Consider the following 16,993-nt stretch of genomic DNA (forward strand, 5'->3'; position numbering starts at 1 on the left):
CAGAGCTTTACTTGGTGTGACCTGCTTCTGTGCTCCACAGGACAATCAAAAAGCATAGGCAGAAATACCAACAAACTCTATACTCTGTAGCAAAGCATAACACAAAGCCCTTAGGCACTGCATGCCATAGTCCTATTGTAGTACTGTAGCTGTAGTATAGCGTTATCAGTGAAGACCACTCAGCCATGGTACTGTACCTTGTTCATCTCCCTAGGGGACATGTGGCACATTTAGAAGATGATGATGATGGGGATGATGATGAATCTAAACAGTAAGTCCTTTTCATATCTCAGCTTATTGGGTCTCTGCTTCATCTTAAGAATGGGACTCAGTCTGGCTTTACCAGCACAGCATTTGGCACGGCAAGACAAATCTGTGCGTTACCTTTAATTTTCTTATATATCTACTTTGTTGCTTTTCTTAGTCTTTGCTACTAACAGAGGAGTACACTGACCTAGGCCTACAAATCTAGCATTACATATTCGTATCCTCAGAACTAGGCAGCGGATCCCAGTGCTAGACGTAGTACCGCTAAGCTGTGGATATTGTATCCCCAGTTCTGCTGATTTCTGTCTTGAACGTAGGTGGCGTGTTCTGTGACTTCTGTAGCCGTGTCACATCCCCTTATGCTATACGTTCTAGTCTGTCTCCTGGCGATCTTGTTCTACTTTGGTCTGTGCTATCTGGCTTTTTATGTGCTACGCTCCAAATGTTTTCCAAGAACCGTTACTGCTGCCATTTAACTAATCTAACCTAACTTTTTTTTATTTTGTAATGAAAGTAATGGTCTAGTTCTTCAGCACTCACATTTAGCAGCCTTGCTGAAGTACTGCAGGGAAGAGATGAACTTGTCTGTAGAAAAAAAAATACAGCAGTAATAAACAGGGAAGATCCAGACCTAGAGATATACGGTAATACAGTGCGGCAGAGTCTTGCATAAATTACAGTGGGCCCTTATTTTATGCCTTGGCAGGTATTCCCTATACTGTAGTTAATCTCCTACTATAGCCTCTGACAGCAATTCTGTAGGCCCCTTTTCTTTTTTTTTTTTTTTTTTGCGTCCATTACATTTGTAAAGGTTTTAGTTTTTTTTTTAACTTTTATACTGTAAGAAAATGTTTCATACCTTGTACAATTTTCTTGGAGACCATATCCAACTTGCCACAAAACGTAAGTCCTGTTTCTAGATATTACATACTGTTTATAGTTATGTATTTGCTAGCCATTCTCTGAAATAAGATTATTGGTAAAATACAGAATTTATAGAAATTAAGGATATGCAGAAGGTTTCGACCTGCCTAGGCAAACTTCTGATAAAAAGATACAAGGATTCAAATTTTAGAGCCTACCCTGGCCGTTTTCTGATGTCTATTCATAAATCATAGGTTGCAGTAAAACATCAGCCATGGGGCTCATCCAAAACACTGATCGGGAAAAAATACAGATGACGTCCTAAAGCATTATGTATTTTGCGAAATTGAACAGGCGGCTCCTAATAGAACAGTCCTAACCTTGTCTCTTAGGCGGACAATAAGGCTAGGTCTACACAACGATATTTGTTGCGCGGAATTTTGTCGCACCAATGTCGCGCGACAATTTTTATAATGATACTCTATGGTGTCCCACTGCGACATGCAACAAGCTGCAACGTGACAGTCGCAAAAAATCCATTCAAAATTGATTTTCCTGCTACTGTCGCGTCGCAGCATGTTGCAGTGCGACACCATAGACTATCATTATAAAAATTGTCGTGTGACATTGGTGCGACAAAATGTCGCAGTGTAGTTGTGCCCTATGTGTCGCGCGACACATGTCGTCGTGTAGACCTAGCCTAATAGGTCATGTTCTATTTTTTTGCAGACCAGACGTGCAGACATATGTAAACAGAATGCACACGGAGTAACTTCCGTTTTTTTGTGTACCCATTGAAATGAATGGTTCCACATAGGGTCCACAAAAAAAACGGAACGGACAAGGAAAGAAAATACGTTCATGTGCATGAGCCCTAGGGCTGTAGCTGTAAAGGATGCAGAAGGATCAACCACATTTGAGCATTTATCCCTGAGGGAGACAATAAGGCCCTCTGCAACACCCATGTTATAAATCACACATGGTAGGTATTGGACCCTGTTTCAAATTTTGCACTGCAGCCCAAGAATTTTAAAAGGCTTATTCAGGATACAGATATTGTATCACTGTACAGCACCCCCGCCAATCAGCTGTATCAGGCAGCCATGGCCTCAGAAACTATACAGAAAGCTCCGTACATTGTGTAGTTTTCAACACTGACGTACGGCAGCTTCCATCCACTTGAATGGGAGCTGAGATGCAGTGCCCCAACACGGCCACTACATAATTGTGGGGGTGCTGGGTGTCAGACCCCCGCCGATCTGATACTGATGACCTATGTCCGAACATCCCCTTTAAGTTTTAACTGTATTAGTCTGTAGTGTACTGACAGTTTTTCAAGACACCAGCAATGAAATTAAAGGGTGCCCACAACATCGAAAATGCAGTCCAGTCTGCAGGCAACGTACTTCACAGCAGGAGGGGCTGAGCCGATTGATGAACCAATTTATGGAAAAAAGAGTCGTAACTTGCAATTTTAATTTTTGCATTTAACCCCATGCCATGATAGTACATTGTGAGACGCCATAATTCCCTTGAGCCATCTTATTATTTATCATTAATTCCATGGCACCGTACGTCAGGAGGAGGTTATACCTAAAGTAAAAATACAATAAACAAGAAACTATTACCAGACTGCTGCAGAGAGATAGAAGAACCAGCCCGCAAGAGCTTACAGTCTACACCTTACTATTACACTTATCACTTGCAGGTGCCTAACAGTGACCTCCAGGGCTCTCAGATATACATTAACAGACATAATACAGAATTATGCAGTAAAATATCTGAGCGATCAGACATCAGGTTATCGCTTATTCAGTTTCCCTACTAGGATTTAGATAAAAGGCTAAAAAAGTATTTTGAAAAGTTCCAATAAAAAACAGCTACAGTATCTCACAAAAGTGAGTCCACCCCTCACATTTTTGTAAATATTTTATTATACCTTTTCATGGGACAACACTGAAGATCTGACATTTCGATACAATGTAAAGTAGTCAGCGTACATCTTGCCTAAATGTGTGTAACTTTGGTGCGCTCTCAAAATAACTCAACACCCAACCATTAATGTCAAACCGCTGACCACAAAAGTTAGTACACCCCTAAGTGAAAATGGCCCAATTTATGCCCAAAGTGTCAATATTTTGTGTGGCCACCAGTATTTTCCAGCACTGCCTGAGCTCTCTTGGGCATGGAGTTCACTAGAGCTTCACAGGTTGCCACTCCTCCATGACGACATCACGGAGCTGGTGGATGTTAGAGACCTTGCGCTCCTCCCCCTTCCGAGGGGTATACTCACTTTTGTTGAATACTTGCATTTTTTTGTTTACAAATTTATGCATAATTGGTTTCCCTGCATCCATAGTCACTCATATCGTTCTGTATATTCAGATTATACCGTATCATCTTAAGGTCTCTGTAAATTTCCCTCAGTAGTGATACTACATCATGTGCCCATGCCATCCTGTTCTTGCCGTAGCCTACGGATGGAGATTAACCCTAGTATATATATAGATCTGCCAGGGACCGGTACTGCTGGACCCGAGCATAAGGCACGCTTGCTTCAAATGAATTTGTGATATGAGATAAAACATTTCAGTAGATGTTATATGGCCAGTCCTGCCAGTTTAGAAGTTCCAGCTCTGTTACTGATCTCCCCTTATGTTTTAGTAAAAAACGCTCCTTACTGACCAGATAATAAACAATTAACCCTTCCTGACATTTTGCAGGTCCCTCTCCAGCTCATGTACCATGGTGTTAAATACACACAAAAAGTACTGAAATATATTGAGAGAAGCAGAGTGTTTGGTTGCATATGTAAGAGTCGAGAGAATTGTCCAGGGCAAGATGAATAGAGCTTGTCATCTCTGAGAGAAGGCGAAGGAGCAAATTGGGAGCACACTTTGCCCTGGAGTAATATCTTAAGGGCACATAGATCTTAAATGTCACATTTCCTGCAAAGGCATTACACGGTGTCCTTTCTCTGCCAAGACAGAAATATACAGGTCATGCTCATAAGGCACATTTATCTACAAAACTATCTTCTTGGAAGAGGCATGATGATTTTCTCATTTATTTCTGACAATTTCTGTGTAATGTAAAGGCATCCTTTACTGTATATGACCTGTAAATACGGTTAGTAGAGGTGGGTATGGGCCAAATCTTGTATGGTCCACGTGAAGTCAATTCAGACCATAAAGAAAATGTCATTGCTCTGTGTGTGATATCTTCACATTTCCCACATTAGTGAAATTCTGAACGTTACAGATCAAGCCTAAATATATGCTTGGGGTGGGAGGGGTGCTACTTCGCCACTAGGCATTATTTTCTAGCGTGTAAAGTATTATGTCACGTTGTCATTTGTTAATCTGGTAGGAAATTGCACATCTTTTGGGTAATACATCTATGTTCTTTAAGGCTATTCCAGCTACTTATTTCCATGTGTAAATAAATTTTTCTGCTTTGTCCTTAATCTTTCAGCTCTACTATAAAACCCAAGGTGCCACCTCCTCTTCCACCAAAGGTTTGTGCTGTTTCTGCGCTAATTAAACAAAACTAAATTTTCTTTGCTTGTATGGAATTGTGTATAAGGAAGTAAAGTCGTACTAGCTAGACAGTCGTGCCGAACATCCTATTCCATCTGTGCCGTTTTAAAGGGAAGCGTCCATTCCATGCTGCTGCAAAACACGCGGACATCACACCGTTACACAACAGGGTCCACGGATCTAACATGACCGGAATACTCAATAATTCAATTCAACAACAACCAAGAGAGTATATGTAATTCCTTAAATATAAAATATATTTATTGAAATTCATTTAAAAAGTGTACATGACGCAACACTACTACAAACAATATATATAGTGAGAGTTTCCAAAATTTGCCACATCTATAACGCCAAATTACTATTGAAATAAGACTACAAAAATCATGAATTAATATCAAGTGGACATACTATGTGCGTGACTATATGAAACTGCTGGATGAACAATGCTTTCTACATTCAACCGCACCGATGTCCGTATGTTGGTCTGATTAAAGTAAAGTGACTAATGCATATGTATGAACCACATCTAAAGTTTGTCTATACCTGTGTGGCGGCGATATGGATGAGGGTGCCTCTCCTCGACGCGCGTTTCGTCGACTTTGACTTCCTCAGGCAGAGACATCACACCGTGCAGCACCTACAAAAAAATAGAACATGTCCTATTGTCCATATTGCAGACAAGGATAGGACAGTTCTATTATGGACCAAACGTTCTGTTCAGAATGCACACAACCGGAAACAACTGTGGCCGTGTGCAAGAGCCTTTAAGGCTAAGGACACTGATTGGCTGCAGCGGTCACGTGCAGTATACCATTTTGTTAACAAGCACCGTCCGGAGGACTGGACCAGCGCTGTAGAAAGTGATAAGGACAGCATCTTTTTTATTGTAGCCTATTAGAGGACTTGTCTGAGTTTTTTTAATTCTCTCGGACAACCTCTTTAAGGTGTGCTGGCATAATTAAAATTAGCTGTTGCTCTAGTCTAGTGTATAGCTTTATCAGACCTGGACTAGACAGTTCACTGTGGTGCTCAGCAGTGTCTACTAATCATTACATCAATTCTTCTCGGATGTGCTCTGCTCCTTTGCAATGGAAACTGCCTGGAGACTGAACATTTTTTTTTGCCTTTCCCATTGCTAAATTGACATTTCTAGCTGTTTCGTGCGAGCTCAACCTCTCTTTCCACGTCTTTTATTTACTTTTAAACATTTAAAGATGAGATTAATGAATTAGGAATAAATCAGGCACAAAAATGTGCATTAGCTGCCTGTCCGAGAGAAAATAGAACAGAGCGCCTGGAGGCCTATGTGCATGGGCTTCTATCAAACACACGGCAGAGAAATATTCCCCCCCGACTGAGACACAGGCTGTAAATAACACTGGTTTCTACAAGAGAAAAAGAAATGGAATCGGACGTAGAACTGGCTCCAAGGCATTTGCTGAAAGCCCCTGGTTCTTAATGTTCCTCTTTCCAAAGCTTTGCTATATGGATTCATAACCTTGGTTGTACTGGATGTACTGTTTCCAGCAAAAGTAAACCCAAGTACACAGTGACCTAAATGTCTTGTTAAGATCGGCATAGACAACTCTATAGACACTAGCATACGACGGCATCCTCCATGTTGTACAGAGCCGTAATAGAGCATCCATAGACTTCTGCAGGGCTCCCTATATTTTACTTCATGAGATTCTGCATTGAGGAGGTCTTCTCCTATAGAATTGTGGTTTCCATCATGTCACAAGCAGCTCTCTATATGTCAGCTTCTTCTAAAACAACAAAAAAACATAGTCCTTATAAATGTCCCACACTAAAGTAAGTGGGCATCAGGAAAGTTTTGAGAAGTAGGTCCTCCACTCTATGTCCACAGAGACTTTATGAGCAGGTTCAGTAGCATGGACATATCAATAGTACTTGCAGAATTGATGATAGGGTGATGTTCTGTAGGGTGACTGCTGGTTTGAGATCACTGGTTCCTAACAGCGATCTCAAACTTCTATCAACAGTGGCTCCTGAATCCCTATAGAAACAGGCAAGACACAACTCCAGTAGAAAAGCATCGTATATATAAAGAAGCATGTAAAATCACATAGACATCACAAGCTGCCTGGTGGAGTTTCTGGCTTGCCCGACTCAGGTTTCGCATTTAAGCTTGAGCCCCTAAAGAAGCTTGATTTTTAGTCAGACGAGCCAGCAACACTGCAAGGCAGCCTCTGGCGTCCATGTGATTTTATATGCTTTTACCATTTGATATTATGTGAACATTTATTAAAACCTGCATGAAGAGATCCATTTCTTGGCGGTTCTTCACCACTAGAGAGCTGTCTCCTGTATTTCTATAGGGATTCAGTAGCCACTGTTCATGGAGATTACAGTTAGCAACAGAGAAGATGGACTCTAAAGGCTTTGTTCACGTCACCGTTCAGCCTAAACGGAGCAGGAGAACGGTAAAGACGGATTCGGCACGTAACTGAGCGGAACTAAACCGAAGGACTCCATAGACTATAATGGGGTCCGTTAGGTTTCCGCTCAGAAGATTTTGGAGTGGAGACAAAAGTAGTGCATGCAGGCCTTTTGTCTCCGCTTCAAAAATCTTCCTCTGAGAGGAAATCTAACAGAACCATGGGGTCCTTAGGTTCCGTTCTGCTCAATTATGTGCCGAATCCGTCCTTTCCCTTCTCCTGCTCCTAAACGGAGCAGGAGAACGGAAAGGCTGAACGGTGATGTGAACGAAGCCTAGATGATCAAGTGCACAAGCATCATTAATATTCCATTGTCAGCTTCTTAAACCCATGTGAGTGTGACATGAGAGTAGAGGGCATTGGGGGTCACATTTGAATGTTTATAGGGGTTTTCCGTTTTTTGTTTTTTTCTCCTGATGACCTGTCCTCAGGGTAGGGGACCCCCAACGATCAGCTGTTTGAGAAGGCAGCGGCATCCCTGTGAGTGCTGCAGCCTTCTCCAGCTTTTCCCAAGCCGGTGATGACACGTTCATCAGTCACACGGCCTAGGAGCAGCTCAGCTCTATTCAAGTGAATGGGGCTGAGCTGCGATACCAAGCAGAGACACTATACAATGTACAGTGCTGTGCTTGGTAAGCCGCTGCGGTCACAGGAGCGCCGGTGCCTTCTCAAACAGCTGGTCGGCGGGAGTCCTGGCTCTCAGACCTCCACTGATCACTAAACTCTTAAGTTTTGAGTCTATTTTTTTTATATTTAACAATCTTTTCTCACATATAGTTGCCATTTCTGGTGAATTAAGAACATGCTCTTTCTTGGGTTCAGTTTATTAGAGTGCTCCATCTAATACTAGTTGTAGAGAATGAGATGCGTTTGGATCATGTCTTGAGCCTAGTGGTGCCTGGCATTATCCTATGCCATGGTAAATGTTAGCAGATTCTAATTACTTCTGTGACCAGAACTAAGCTGATGCTCTTTGGAGCTGCTGACATTGATGTACTACCGGGGAGTCTTGTTTTACCTTTTAAACTTTTACATGTTTTTCCTAATTTAAAAAAAGTCTGTTTTCAGCAGGTGATGTAAAAGCACTTTACTTACAGGATATCAGTGACCGTCCTTAATGATCTGATATGCAGGCTCTGAGGCTGCTGTACTCATGTTACAAGAGTTTTCAGATTGCATTCCGTAATTTAATAAAAATCAGCAACTTTTAGTTCCTCACCATTTTCAAGATATCTACTTGCTGCCGTCTTGTTCATATCTAGAGGCTGAAAAATTGCCCTGATATGTTCACATAAAAGAGAACACAGTGATGCACTGCAGAATAGGGCTCCATAGAGACTATTGGAGTTAATGGGGTTGTCCGCTTTTTTTTTATATTGGTGACCGATCCTGAGGATAAGTCATCAGTATAAAAAAGCGGACAACCCCTTTAATCGTAACTAGCACATAAAAAAAAAAAAAAAATGCTGCAATGACTTTATGAATGTGTCATGGGGTGAATGCTATATTTTTCTCTGTACTGCCACTAAATAAACTGCCATAAATCTGTATTTTAGACAGTTCCATAACTTTTTGCGTAAGCTTTATATAAAATCGGTAAACCCCTTTTATATATGCGGTGCATATATTTAGTTAGAATTACCTGCTATTTGGATCTCACCAACATATCCTGTAGTTTATAGTGCTGTTCACAGTTTACTCACATCTGTCTCCACTTGAGTTTAGAGTATCATTAGGTTGAATACATCGGTAATTCTGTAATTTAATGTAACTGCTCTAGTGACTCTCTTTATGTACGGTTACTAAGCAATAAATAATATTTGTATCATTATTTTTCCCATTGAGCCAATTATAATTCCATGTGAATAGACCGCTATTGGCCAGGTTATCCAGGAGCCTAATAGGTCCGCTGCTAACTATATCCTGTGATGACGCAGTCATTTTTACTTGGAACATTAAAGGACGCCCTTCACGCAGTTTAGCAGTAGTTCCTGAAGCAGAAATCACAGAAACTGTTTTGAACTGGAATATTTCATTTTTGTATTTTTTTGCAGCCCAAATCAGTATTCATACCCCAGGAGTCAAGTGCTTCTGAAGACGATAACCAAGGAACCATCAAGAGATGTCCCATCTCAGAAAGCCCAGCACGGCCTGCTTCTTATGTACCTCCAAGACCACCACCTCCACGGTTACCACCCAATAAACCAAATGCGTTAGGTAATTTTTGTAGATCAAATTACCGTTCCATTGAAGCTCTGCAGACCTCTGGGGCAGATTTAATAAACCTGCAGATGGCATACAGTTAGACAGGCTGTCCGGGCCTGCACCAGGTCTATCACAGTAGCTCCTGCTGGGTGATAAACATGGTGCAGGGATAGAAACTTCTGTCTAACCTTAAACCAACTAATGGTTGGCTTGGTTTGAGACTGAATTTTACACTGTTTACATTTTAAAGAATTTTGGTGCAAAATGTTGCAAGTTAGGCCATGTCCCTTTATTGAAAAGCCTCACCCTTTTCTAGTTAAGTTGTGGCCCCATTTTGGACTAGGTGCAGAAAGTTTAAATGTGCCAATGTTCACCACGTTTTGGTGCAATTTATGCCAAAATCTAGATGAGGTCACTTGTGTAAATGTGGACCAGTGTGTTTTGTGATGTGTATTTTATGTGTCAAATTTGAAACCATGTTCGTCTTTCCCACAGGTAATGGAGTGGGTTCATTCCAAGTGAATGGAGAGCGGGACACTTCTTCACTTCCTCAACAAACAGATATCCGGACTTCCAAGTCACTAAGTGTGCCTACACGAAAAGAAAAGAAAGATGTGCCGGTAAGTATACCAGCGCTCGCACTACCTACAGCTATGCAGAACTGAAGATTGAGATGTTGAACTGCAGAATAGAGAATGCAAAACCAACATGGCCACCAGTGCCTCATACTAAGCCATCTAAACTCATCCAGATGCTCCAGCAGTTATTTTCAGTGCATATTTACTAGGAGACTTTTCCGAGACTTTTATTCCGATGACCTGTCCTTCTGGATAGGTCATCAGTATCTGTTTGGTGGGTGTCCGACATTCGGGACCCCTGCAGTTTGTGAAGGTATTGGTGCTCGCAGTAGCGACATAGCCTTTTTGCAGCTTAGTCTAGGCCATGTGATGTCACGTTCATTGGTCACGTGGCCTAGATGATGCTCAGCCCCATTGAAGTGAATGGGGCTGAGCTGCAATACCAAACACAGCCGCTATACAGTGTACAGCTCTGTGCTCGGTTTGCTGAGAGAAGGCCGTGGCCCTACTTACTGCGACCGCCAATGCCTTCTCAAACAGCTGGGTGTTGGACCCCCACCGATCAGATACTGATGACCTATCCTGAGCAAGGGTCATCAGTAAAAAAGTCACAGAAAACCTCTTTCTTAATCAAGTGCCTTTAGGCTACGTATGTTTATATTTTTATACTGTTTAAATTTTACTGTTGTTGTGTTTTTTTTTTTTTTTTTTGCAAAACCATGAGAATGCTGTGGCTTAACCTCAACAATATGAATGCAGCCTTATATATATAGGCATAATTTGGCGATACACAAATACATTTTGGTATGCCAGTTGAGTATTCAGGGTTTGATATTGACCATTATAGACAAAATATCTGTGTGTAAATGGCCACCTGACCAATGACTGGTCAGAACAAATCTGTTGGTGTAATACAGTCCTTAGTCTATACCAGGGATGCTCAACCTGTTGCCCTCCGGCTGTTGCAAAACTGCAACTCCCAGCATGCCTGGGCAGCGCTATTAGGGCATGGTGGGAGTTGTACTTTTGCAACAGCTGGAGAGCCGCAGGTTTAGCATCCCTGGTATAGACTAAGGACTGTATTACACCAACAGATTTGTTCTGACCAGTCATTGGTCAGGTGGCCATTTACACACAGATATTTTGTTATATACGTCAGCTATTGATCTGATTGGACAGAAAATGGTCAGATAATCTATTGTAATACAGCCTTTATGTTTTGAACCACTCAGTTGCACCTTGATCAGATTTTGCGGAAGTTAAATCATTGTTGCATTCAAGTGGATTTCTGCCTAGCTAGTTATAAAAGGCCTGTATGGGATTTTAATATTTCTCCTCTGTTTTAGAAGCCAATAAGCAATGGACTTCCACCTACACCAAAAGTGCATGTAAGTGTTTTGTGATTATGTGATTTACAGAATACGCCAAGAATCTTGATTGTGCTGGTGTTAATAATGAGTCTGAAGTTCTCAATCTGTATATAGTGAGAAGTGGCTGCATATATACTGGTAAAATGATAGAATGAAGATAAAAGGGGATTCTTTTTCCATTTTCTGGAGGGCACTTTTTGCATTTGTAACCCGCTTAATGTGCATTAGTCCAATGTAAATGCATTCCTATTAGCTCAAGTCACACACGTAGTTTTTGTGTCGGTTTGCGATGCAGGTTTTTTTAACCAAAGCCAGGAGTGGATTCAAAAGGACTGGGGAATACAAGGCAAAAGCTTCTTGCTGTGTCCACTTCAGGCTCAGAAAACCTCATCCATAGCTGCGCCTCAAACTGCCCAAAAAACTCATGTGTTTCCAGCCACCGAGTACTTAGAAAGATAATTAATATACACATTGTTCTGAACAACCCTCTCAACCATTTCTGGGAAACGCATATCTTATTTCTAAATATTAAAGAGCAATGCGTTAGAGATGCTTTGTGCTGTACGCGTTTTACCACTAATTCCTATTGTTTTGCCTGCACAACCTTTACAGGTGAAAGAAGTTAAAAGCACTTGTAATTGGCTGCGCAGCTCACGGCACGAGAGGACACTCTTAAAGGGATTTTCCTGGGATAACTGTTAGGCCTCATGCACGTGAGCATAGGTCGGCCGTGCCCGTATTGCAGAAAGGGTCCACAATCCGCCACATATGGTGCAGAACGGAAACACTACAGAGCGTTACTGTGGGCTTTCTGTCTGTGCATTTGCACCGAAAAAATATAGTGCATGTCCTATTTTCTTGCTGTTCAAATGAATCGCAGACCTATTCAAGAGAATGGGTCTGCAGATGGCCGACAGAGGATTGATGCCTGTGCATTGGCATTGATGTCCCACGGCCATGTGCATGAGGCCTTAACTGAAGGTCCTTAGCCTACTGGGAAGATTCATACTTACCTGCCGCTCCAGACCTGCGTGTTTGCTCTGAATCCTCCATCGTCCAGTCACCAGCTTGTTTTTTTCTGGTCACCTGCATCACTGCAGCCAATGACTGGTTTCAGTTTCAAGCAGGGAAACAGCAATGCCAACTAAGTTCCTTCAGGTCCTTAGGTAATAGGGAACCTGTCATGTTGAACATGGTGTCTGAGCTGCAGAAAGCAGGTTATACAGCAGGAGGAGCTGAGCAGATTGATATATAGTTTTAATGGAAAAGATTCAGTAAGGCTAAGGTCACACTTCAGTTATTTCCATCAAGTATTGTGAGATAAAACCAGTAGTGACGCCTACACAGAGATAAGGTGTAATGGAAAGATCTGCACCTGTCCTGTGTTTTTGACCTGCACCTAGTTTTGGCTCCCAATAACTGATGGAAATAACTGACCACGTAACCAAAGTGTGAACTTGGCCTATAACTTGTATTTTATTCTTTTAAATTCCTGTTCATGCTGGGCTTTAAAGTCCAGGAGGCGGTCCTATCAGTAACTGATATCCTTCCCTCGCTGTCAATCACTGATAGGACCGCCTCTTTGACTTCAAAGCCCAGAATTTGCAGAAATTAAAGCAGGAACTACAAGTTTACTAAATCTTTTCCCATAAAACTATGTATCAACGTACAATCTGCTCAGCTCCTCCTGCTCTGTAATCTGCCGCTTTTAGCTTACATTGCATTTTCATGGTGGCAGGTTCCCTTCAGTTATTCCCAGAAGATCTTTTTAAGGAGCATTAGGTTGAGACCAAACAGCCAAGTCATGCCCACTCGTGGCATCCAATAAAATGTGGTAGTCATGGTTGGCCACTTGTTGGGTGTAGTCTCACCCTTACCCTCTAAAATACAAAAGAAAATCACCTGTTAATAAATTAAGAAGTGCCATCTCTTTCTGCGTATAGCCAAGCTGGGTCACCAATTTCACACCTATAGTTCTGAAACCGCTGTCAGTCAGCTTTCTCAATGTCTAGTTACCCATCTGATGCAGCACTACAGAACTATTCATGTCTGTTGCAGCTAGAGCTGTGGGAATTGTTATGATCATAATGGAACTTACCCAGCTCATTTTGATGCAGCGACCCACAGGGGAAGGCAGGGAGGATGAGAGTTGTGGCACTGATAGTAGTAGTGGTGGTTCACTGAGTGCGCACTCTTTTCTTCCCTCACACCCTGGACGTTGTAGTTGGCCCCTGCCTGGTGTTCGGTGGTGGTCGGTTAGCAGGATACAAGGCAGAAGTAGTGGGCGGGCAGATGTATGGTGGTGGAGTCAATGACCAGGCCCATTAAATAAATAAAGTATGTCTTTACTGAAGGGTGAAGAAGGTAGTAGAACAGATAGCAGCAATATGAACAGTTTAGTAGTAAGTTTTACAGTAGTTATTTTCCCAATGGCTGTGTATAGGCACCAACAATGATGGGGGTAATCCTCGCTGAGTCTCACCCTCTCTCTAAATATGCTTCTGAGTCCTCCTGAATAATCATACGTGTGCAACACAATTCTCATTAACTCTCTCTACAATGCCCAGTCTGAGGGGGTGCGGGTGCTAGATCGTCCCTGAAGTGTGCAAGGTATTGGAGGTAGTTAGCCCTTTCCACATGCAGTAAAGTCTTAGTGCCATAAACAAGCGTTTCTATACTGTCTGTCCAAAGCATGACCTTGTGATTCTCAACAATCAATGAAATCTGGTTTCTTTCTCTCAGGGGGTATCCTCTCTGTGTTCGGTAGATTCGCTGGTAGTATAGTCTCAGGAGTAGAGCTTCCCTGGATCGGGCCTAGTTCTGTGGAGCTCTCACAGACACATCCCCTCTCTCCAGGCTGCAAACTGTGAACTCCTCACCAGGAGGCTGGTCCAGCCCATGTCCTAGCAACTAGTTACAAGACTGCCGGACTTTAAGGGATCCTGTCACCATGAAAATGCATTGTAAGCTACAGGCAGCATGTTACAGAGCAGACTGATATACAGCTTTATTGGAAGAGATTAGTTTAACTTGTGTTTTGTACATTTACATTCCTGCTCATTCTAGGATTTTAGGTCAAGGAGGCGGTTCTATCAGTTATTGACAGCTATCTCTGTATACATGGTCATAGAGGTTAAGGCTGTCGATCACTGATAGGACCGCCTCCTTGACTTCAAAGTTCAGAATGAGCATGGATATAAGTGGATAAATTACAAGCTTTACTGTATCTTTTCCCATAAAATTTTATATCAGTCTGCTTAGCTCATCCCGCTCTATAACATGCCTCCTACAGCTCAGACACCATGTTCAATGTGACAGGTTCCCTTTAAAGGGGTACCCATACCCAAATTTTCACCCAGACAGCCCCCCTGATGTTACCATCGGAGTATGTCATGCTCCGATGCACTCCCTTGCCCTGCGTTGGATTGCGTAGGGCAAAGGCTTTTTTATTTACAATAATACACTGCTGGGCGGAAGCTTCCACCCAGCAGTGTGTTCCTTGACGTCGCCGGCTTTAGCACTGCCCTAGATGTTTTACAAGCTAGAGCAGCGCTAGAGCTGCCCATCAGTACCGGTCTCACTGCCGCATCAGGCTCACTGCTGGGAGGAAGCCTCCGCCTGGCAGCCCTAAGGAGAGCCCGGTTCATCACCGGATCTCCTGAGAATGCGATTCAGCGCAGGGCAAAAGAGAGCATCGGAGCATGAAATGCTCGATGCTCTTGTTAGGGGGGCTGCCTGCGTGAAATTCTGGGTATGTCCGGGTTCAGCTCTGAAACCCAGACAACCCATTTACCTCTATGTTGCCCATAATTAACCATCAATAATACATAATGCATAAGAAAATAAGTGTTTTAACAACAAATCACAACATTCAACTCATTGAATGTTAACCCTTTCATCTTTCCTTGGAAGTCGCAGCTGATTGACTTGTGACCTCTGATTGCAAAGTATCTTATTTCTAAAGACTGTTGAATCAAAAGGCTTGATGAAAAAGAATACAATTTTAATGGGAAAAAGCGATCATTGCAGATTTATAAACTCACTGAAACTTTGCTTTTGCCATTAAAGCACAGAAAATCCTGCAAATTTATATGGTTCCTAAAAATCATCATCTTCCTTATATGTACATGACATTTTACGTGGCACTTCTGATCTACAGCTCCATCTGTATTACCTCTGATCGCCTACAGTAAGCTGGGGCTGCAGTAGATGAATCCATGGATTGATTTCCATCTCTGTCTAATTACTTTGGGCCGCCTGTTCTCATGTAGCATTGGTGCTACTGCCATCATGTGGATACTGATTTTTATTTCTTTCACCTTTTCTGAGCCTCAGTTACACCGTGTGCCTATGCCACCGTGGTTTTGGTGTAGCTGTCTCTAGATCTCTAGAGCCTCACTCGTCACAACCAGTTTTCATGCACTTTCCACGTTTAAAATGTAATCCGTCAGCATGCCTCTATGCTCGGTCTGCCTGTCCCCGCTCTTGGCGTGCTAGGAAGAAGTGTTTTCCATGCATGAACTGAGATGACCTCTTCCACAGCACTGTCTGCTTGTAGACCAGGATTTCCAGCACCTTCTTTCCTTTCACAAAAGCTTTGTTACTTACATTGAAAGAAAAAAAAACATTGTGTGGAAATGTACAGTTATAAAGGTTTTATTTAAGACACAGGTCCTTCAGGCTCAACCCTACTCAGATTAATTATACAATGATAATTGTTAGATTCATTTTAACCATCAATAGCATTTGCTATTAGAGAAGCATCTAGCCTTATTTTAAATGCTGACGTAGTACCTGCCATTAGAGCATTTAATAATTTGACTACTCTGACTGTAAAGAATCATTTCCTGTATTATGTCTAAATCGCCTTTCCTCCACCCATAAAGAATGTCCCCTGATAGTTAGTTTTTAATCCAAGTCTTCCAGACTCCACAAGAGCAACTAGATTATTCCTCTTATGATTTACGATGCTCGGTGCAATTAGTATGTTTATACTTATTATTAATAAGATCATCTTTATATTTCCTCTCCCCTTTCATCCTTATGACTTGTGTGTACCATCGTAAATAGTCGGCATACCTAAAGCTTAGGGCATTAAATTCAGATTGATGGGAGTCCGATACCTGGCCCCCAACATAATAAGTATGTTATAAATATAAGAATACCATAAAAATATATCAAAATAAACATAAAAAATATTAGTTGCAAGTGAGTATGTGTGGGTCACACTATCACCAAAAATCAAAAATTGTGACCTGTAAAACAAGGGTTAAACAGTAGATCCCCTAGATTTTGTGTATAAAGTGATATCACTCATTAAAAACTGCAATAAAAAATGCAATAAAAATGACAGGACGTGAGCAGCTGTATAGTGCAAACGCAGTAAGGAAATAATAAACCGCAATAGGAGTATGGTGAACTATGCCCAGCAGATCTGCAGTTACGCACACTACACCACAGTGAATAGTAGCATTCGATCCAACAATAACAGATTCTCAAGAAAAACAATATAATGGAGAAATTATCAAATTGAATAACCACAATAGTCAATGGAGGGAATAATGGTCGACCGTTTTGCGGCAGTGAGTCAACTGTAGTTAGCTATACTGTATTGGACGTTGTTGTGTCCAACAGTATTGTCATTTTGATCCAACAGTACTGCTAGTAAGAAAGATGTAGTTCCTTTGGAGGAACTACATCTTTCTTAC

General features: G+C 41.8%; 1 protein-coding gene across 6 annotated transcripts in view; it reads left to right on the plus strand.

Moving 5' to 3' along the window:
• Nucleotides 1-16,993, plus strand: part of MAP4K3 (mitogen-activated protein kinase kinase kinase kinase 3) — a 275,619-nt gene that overhangs the window by 214,786 nt on the left and 43,840 nt on the right. For 4 of the 6 annotated variants that reach the window (XM_044291852.1, XM_044291854.1, XM_044291855.1 and 1 more), the window contains 5 exons: nt 215-271; nt 4,606-4,648; nt 9,187-9,349; nt 9,833-9,957; nt 11,262-11,303. In XM_044291852.1, the coding sequence (XP_044147787.1) occupies nt 215-271; nt 4,606-4,648; nt 9,187-9,349; nt 9,833-9,957; nt 11,262-11,303 (430 nt within the window). The remainder of the gene's footprint in view (nt 1-214; nt 272-4,605; nt 4,649-9,186; nt 9,350-9,832; nt 9,958-11,261; nt 11,304-16,993) is intronic. The other 2 variants (XM_044291853.1, XM_044291856.1) reach the window with 1 other exon arrangement.

This window comes from Bufo gargarizans, chromosome 4 (genome assembly GCF_014858855.1).
Source record: "Bufo gargarizans isolate SCDJY-AF-19 chromosome 4, ASM1485885v1, whole genome shotgun sequence".
In the NCBI taxonomy this organism is placed as follows: Eukaryota; Metazoa; Chordata; class Amphibia; order Anura; family Bufonidae; genus Bufo; species Bufo gargarizans.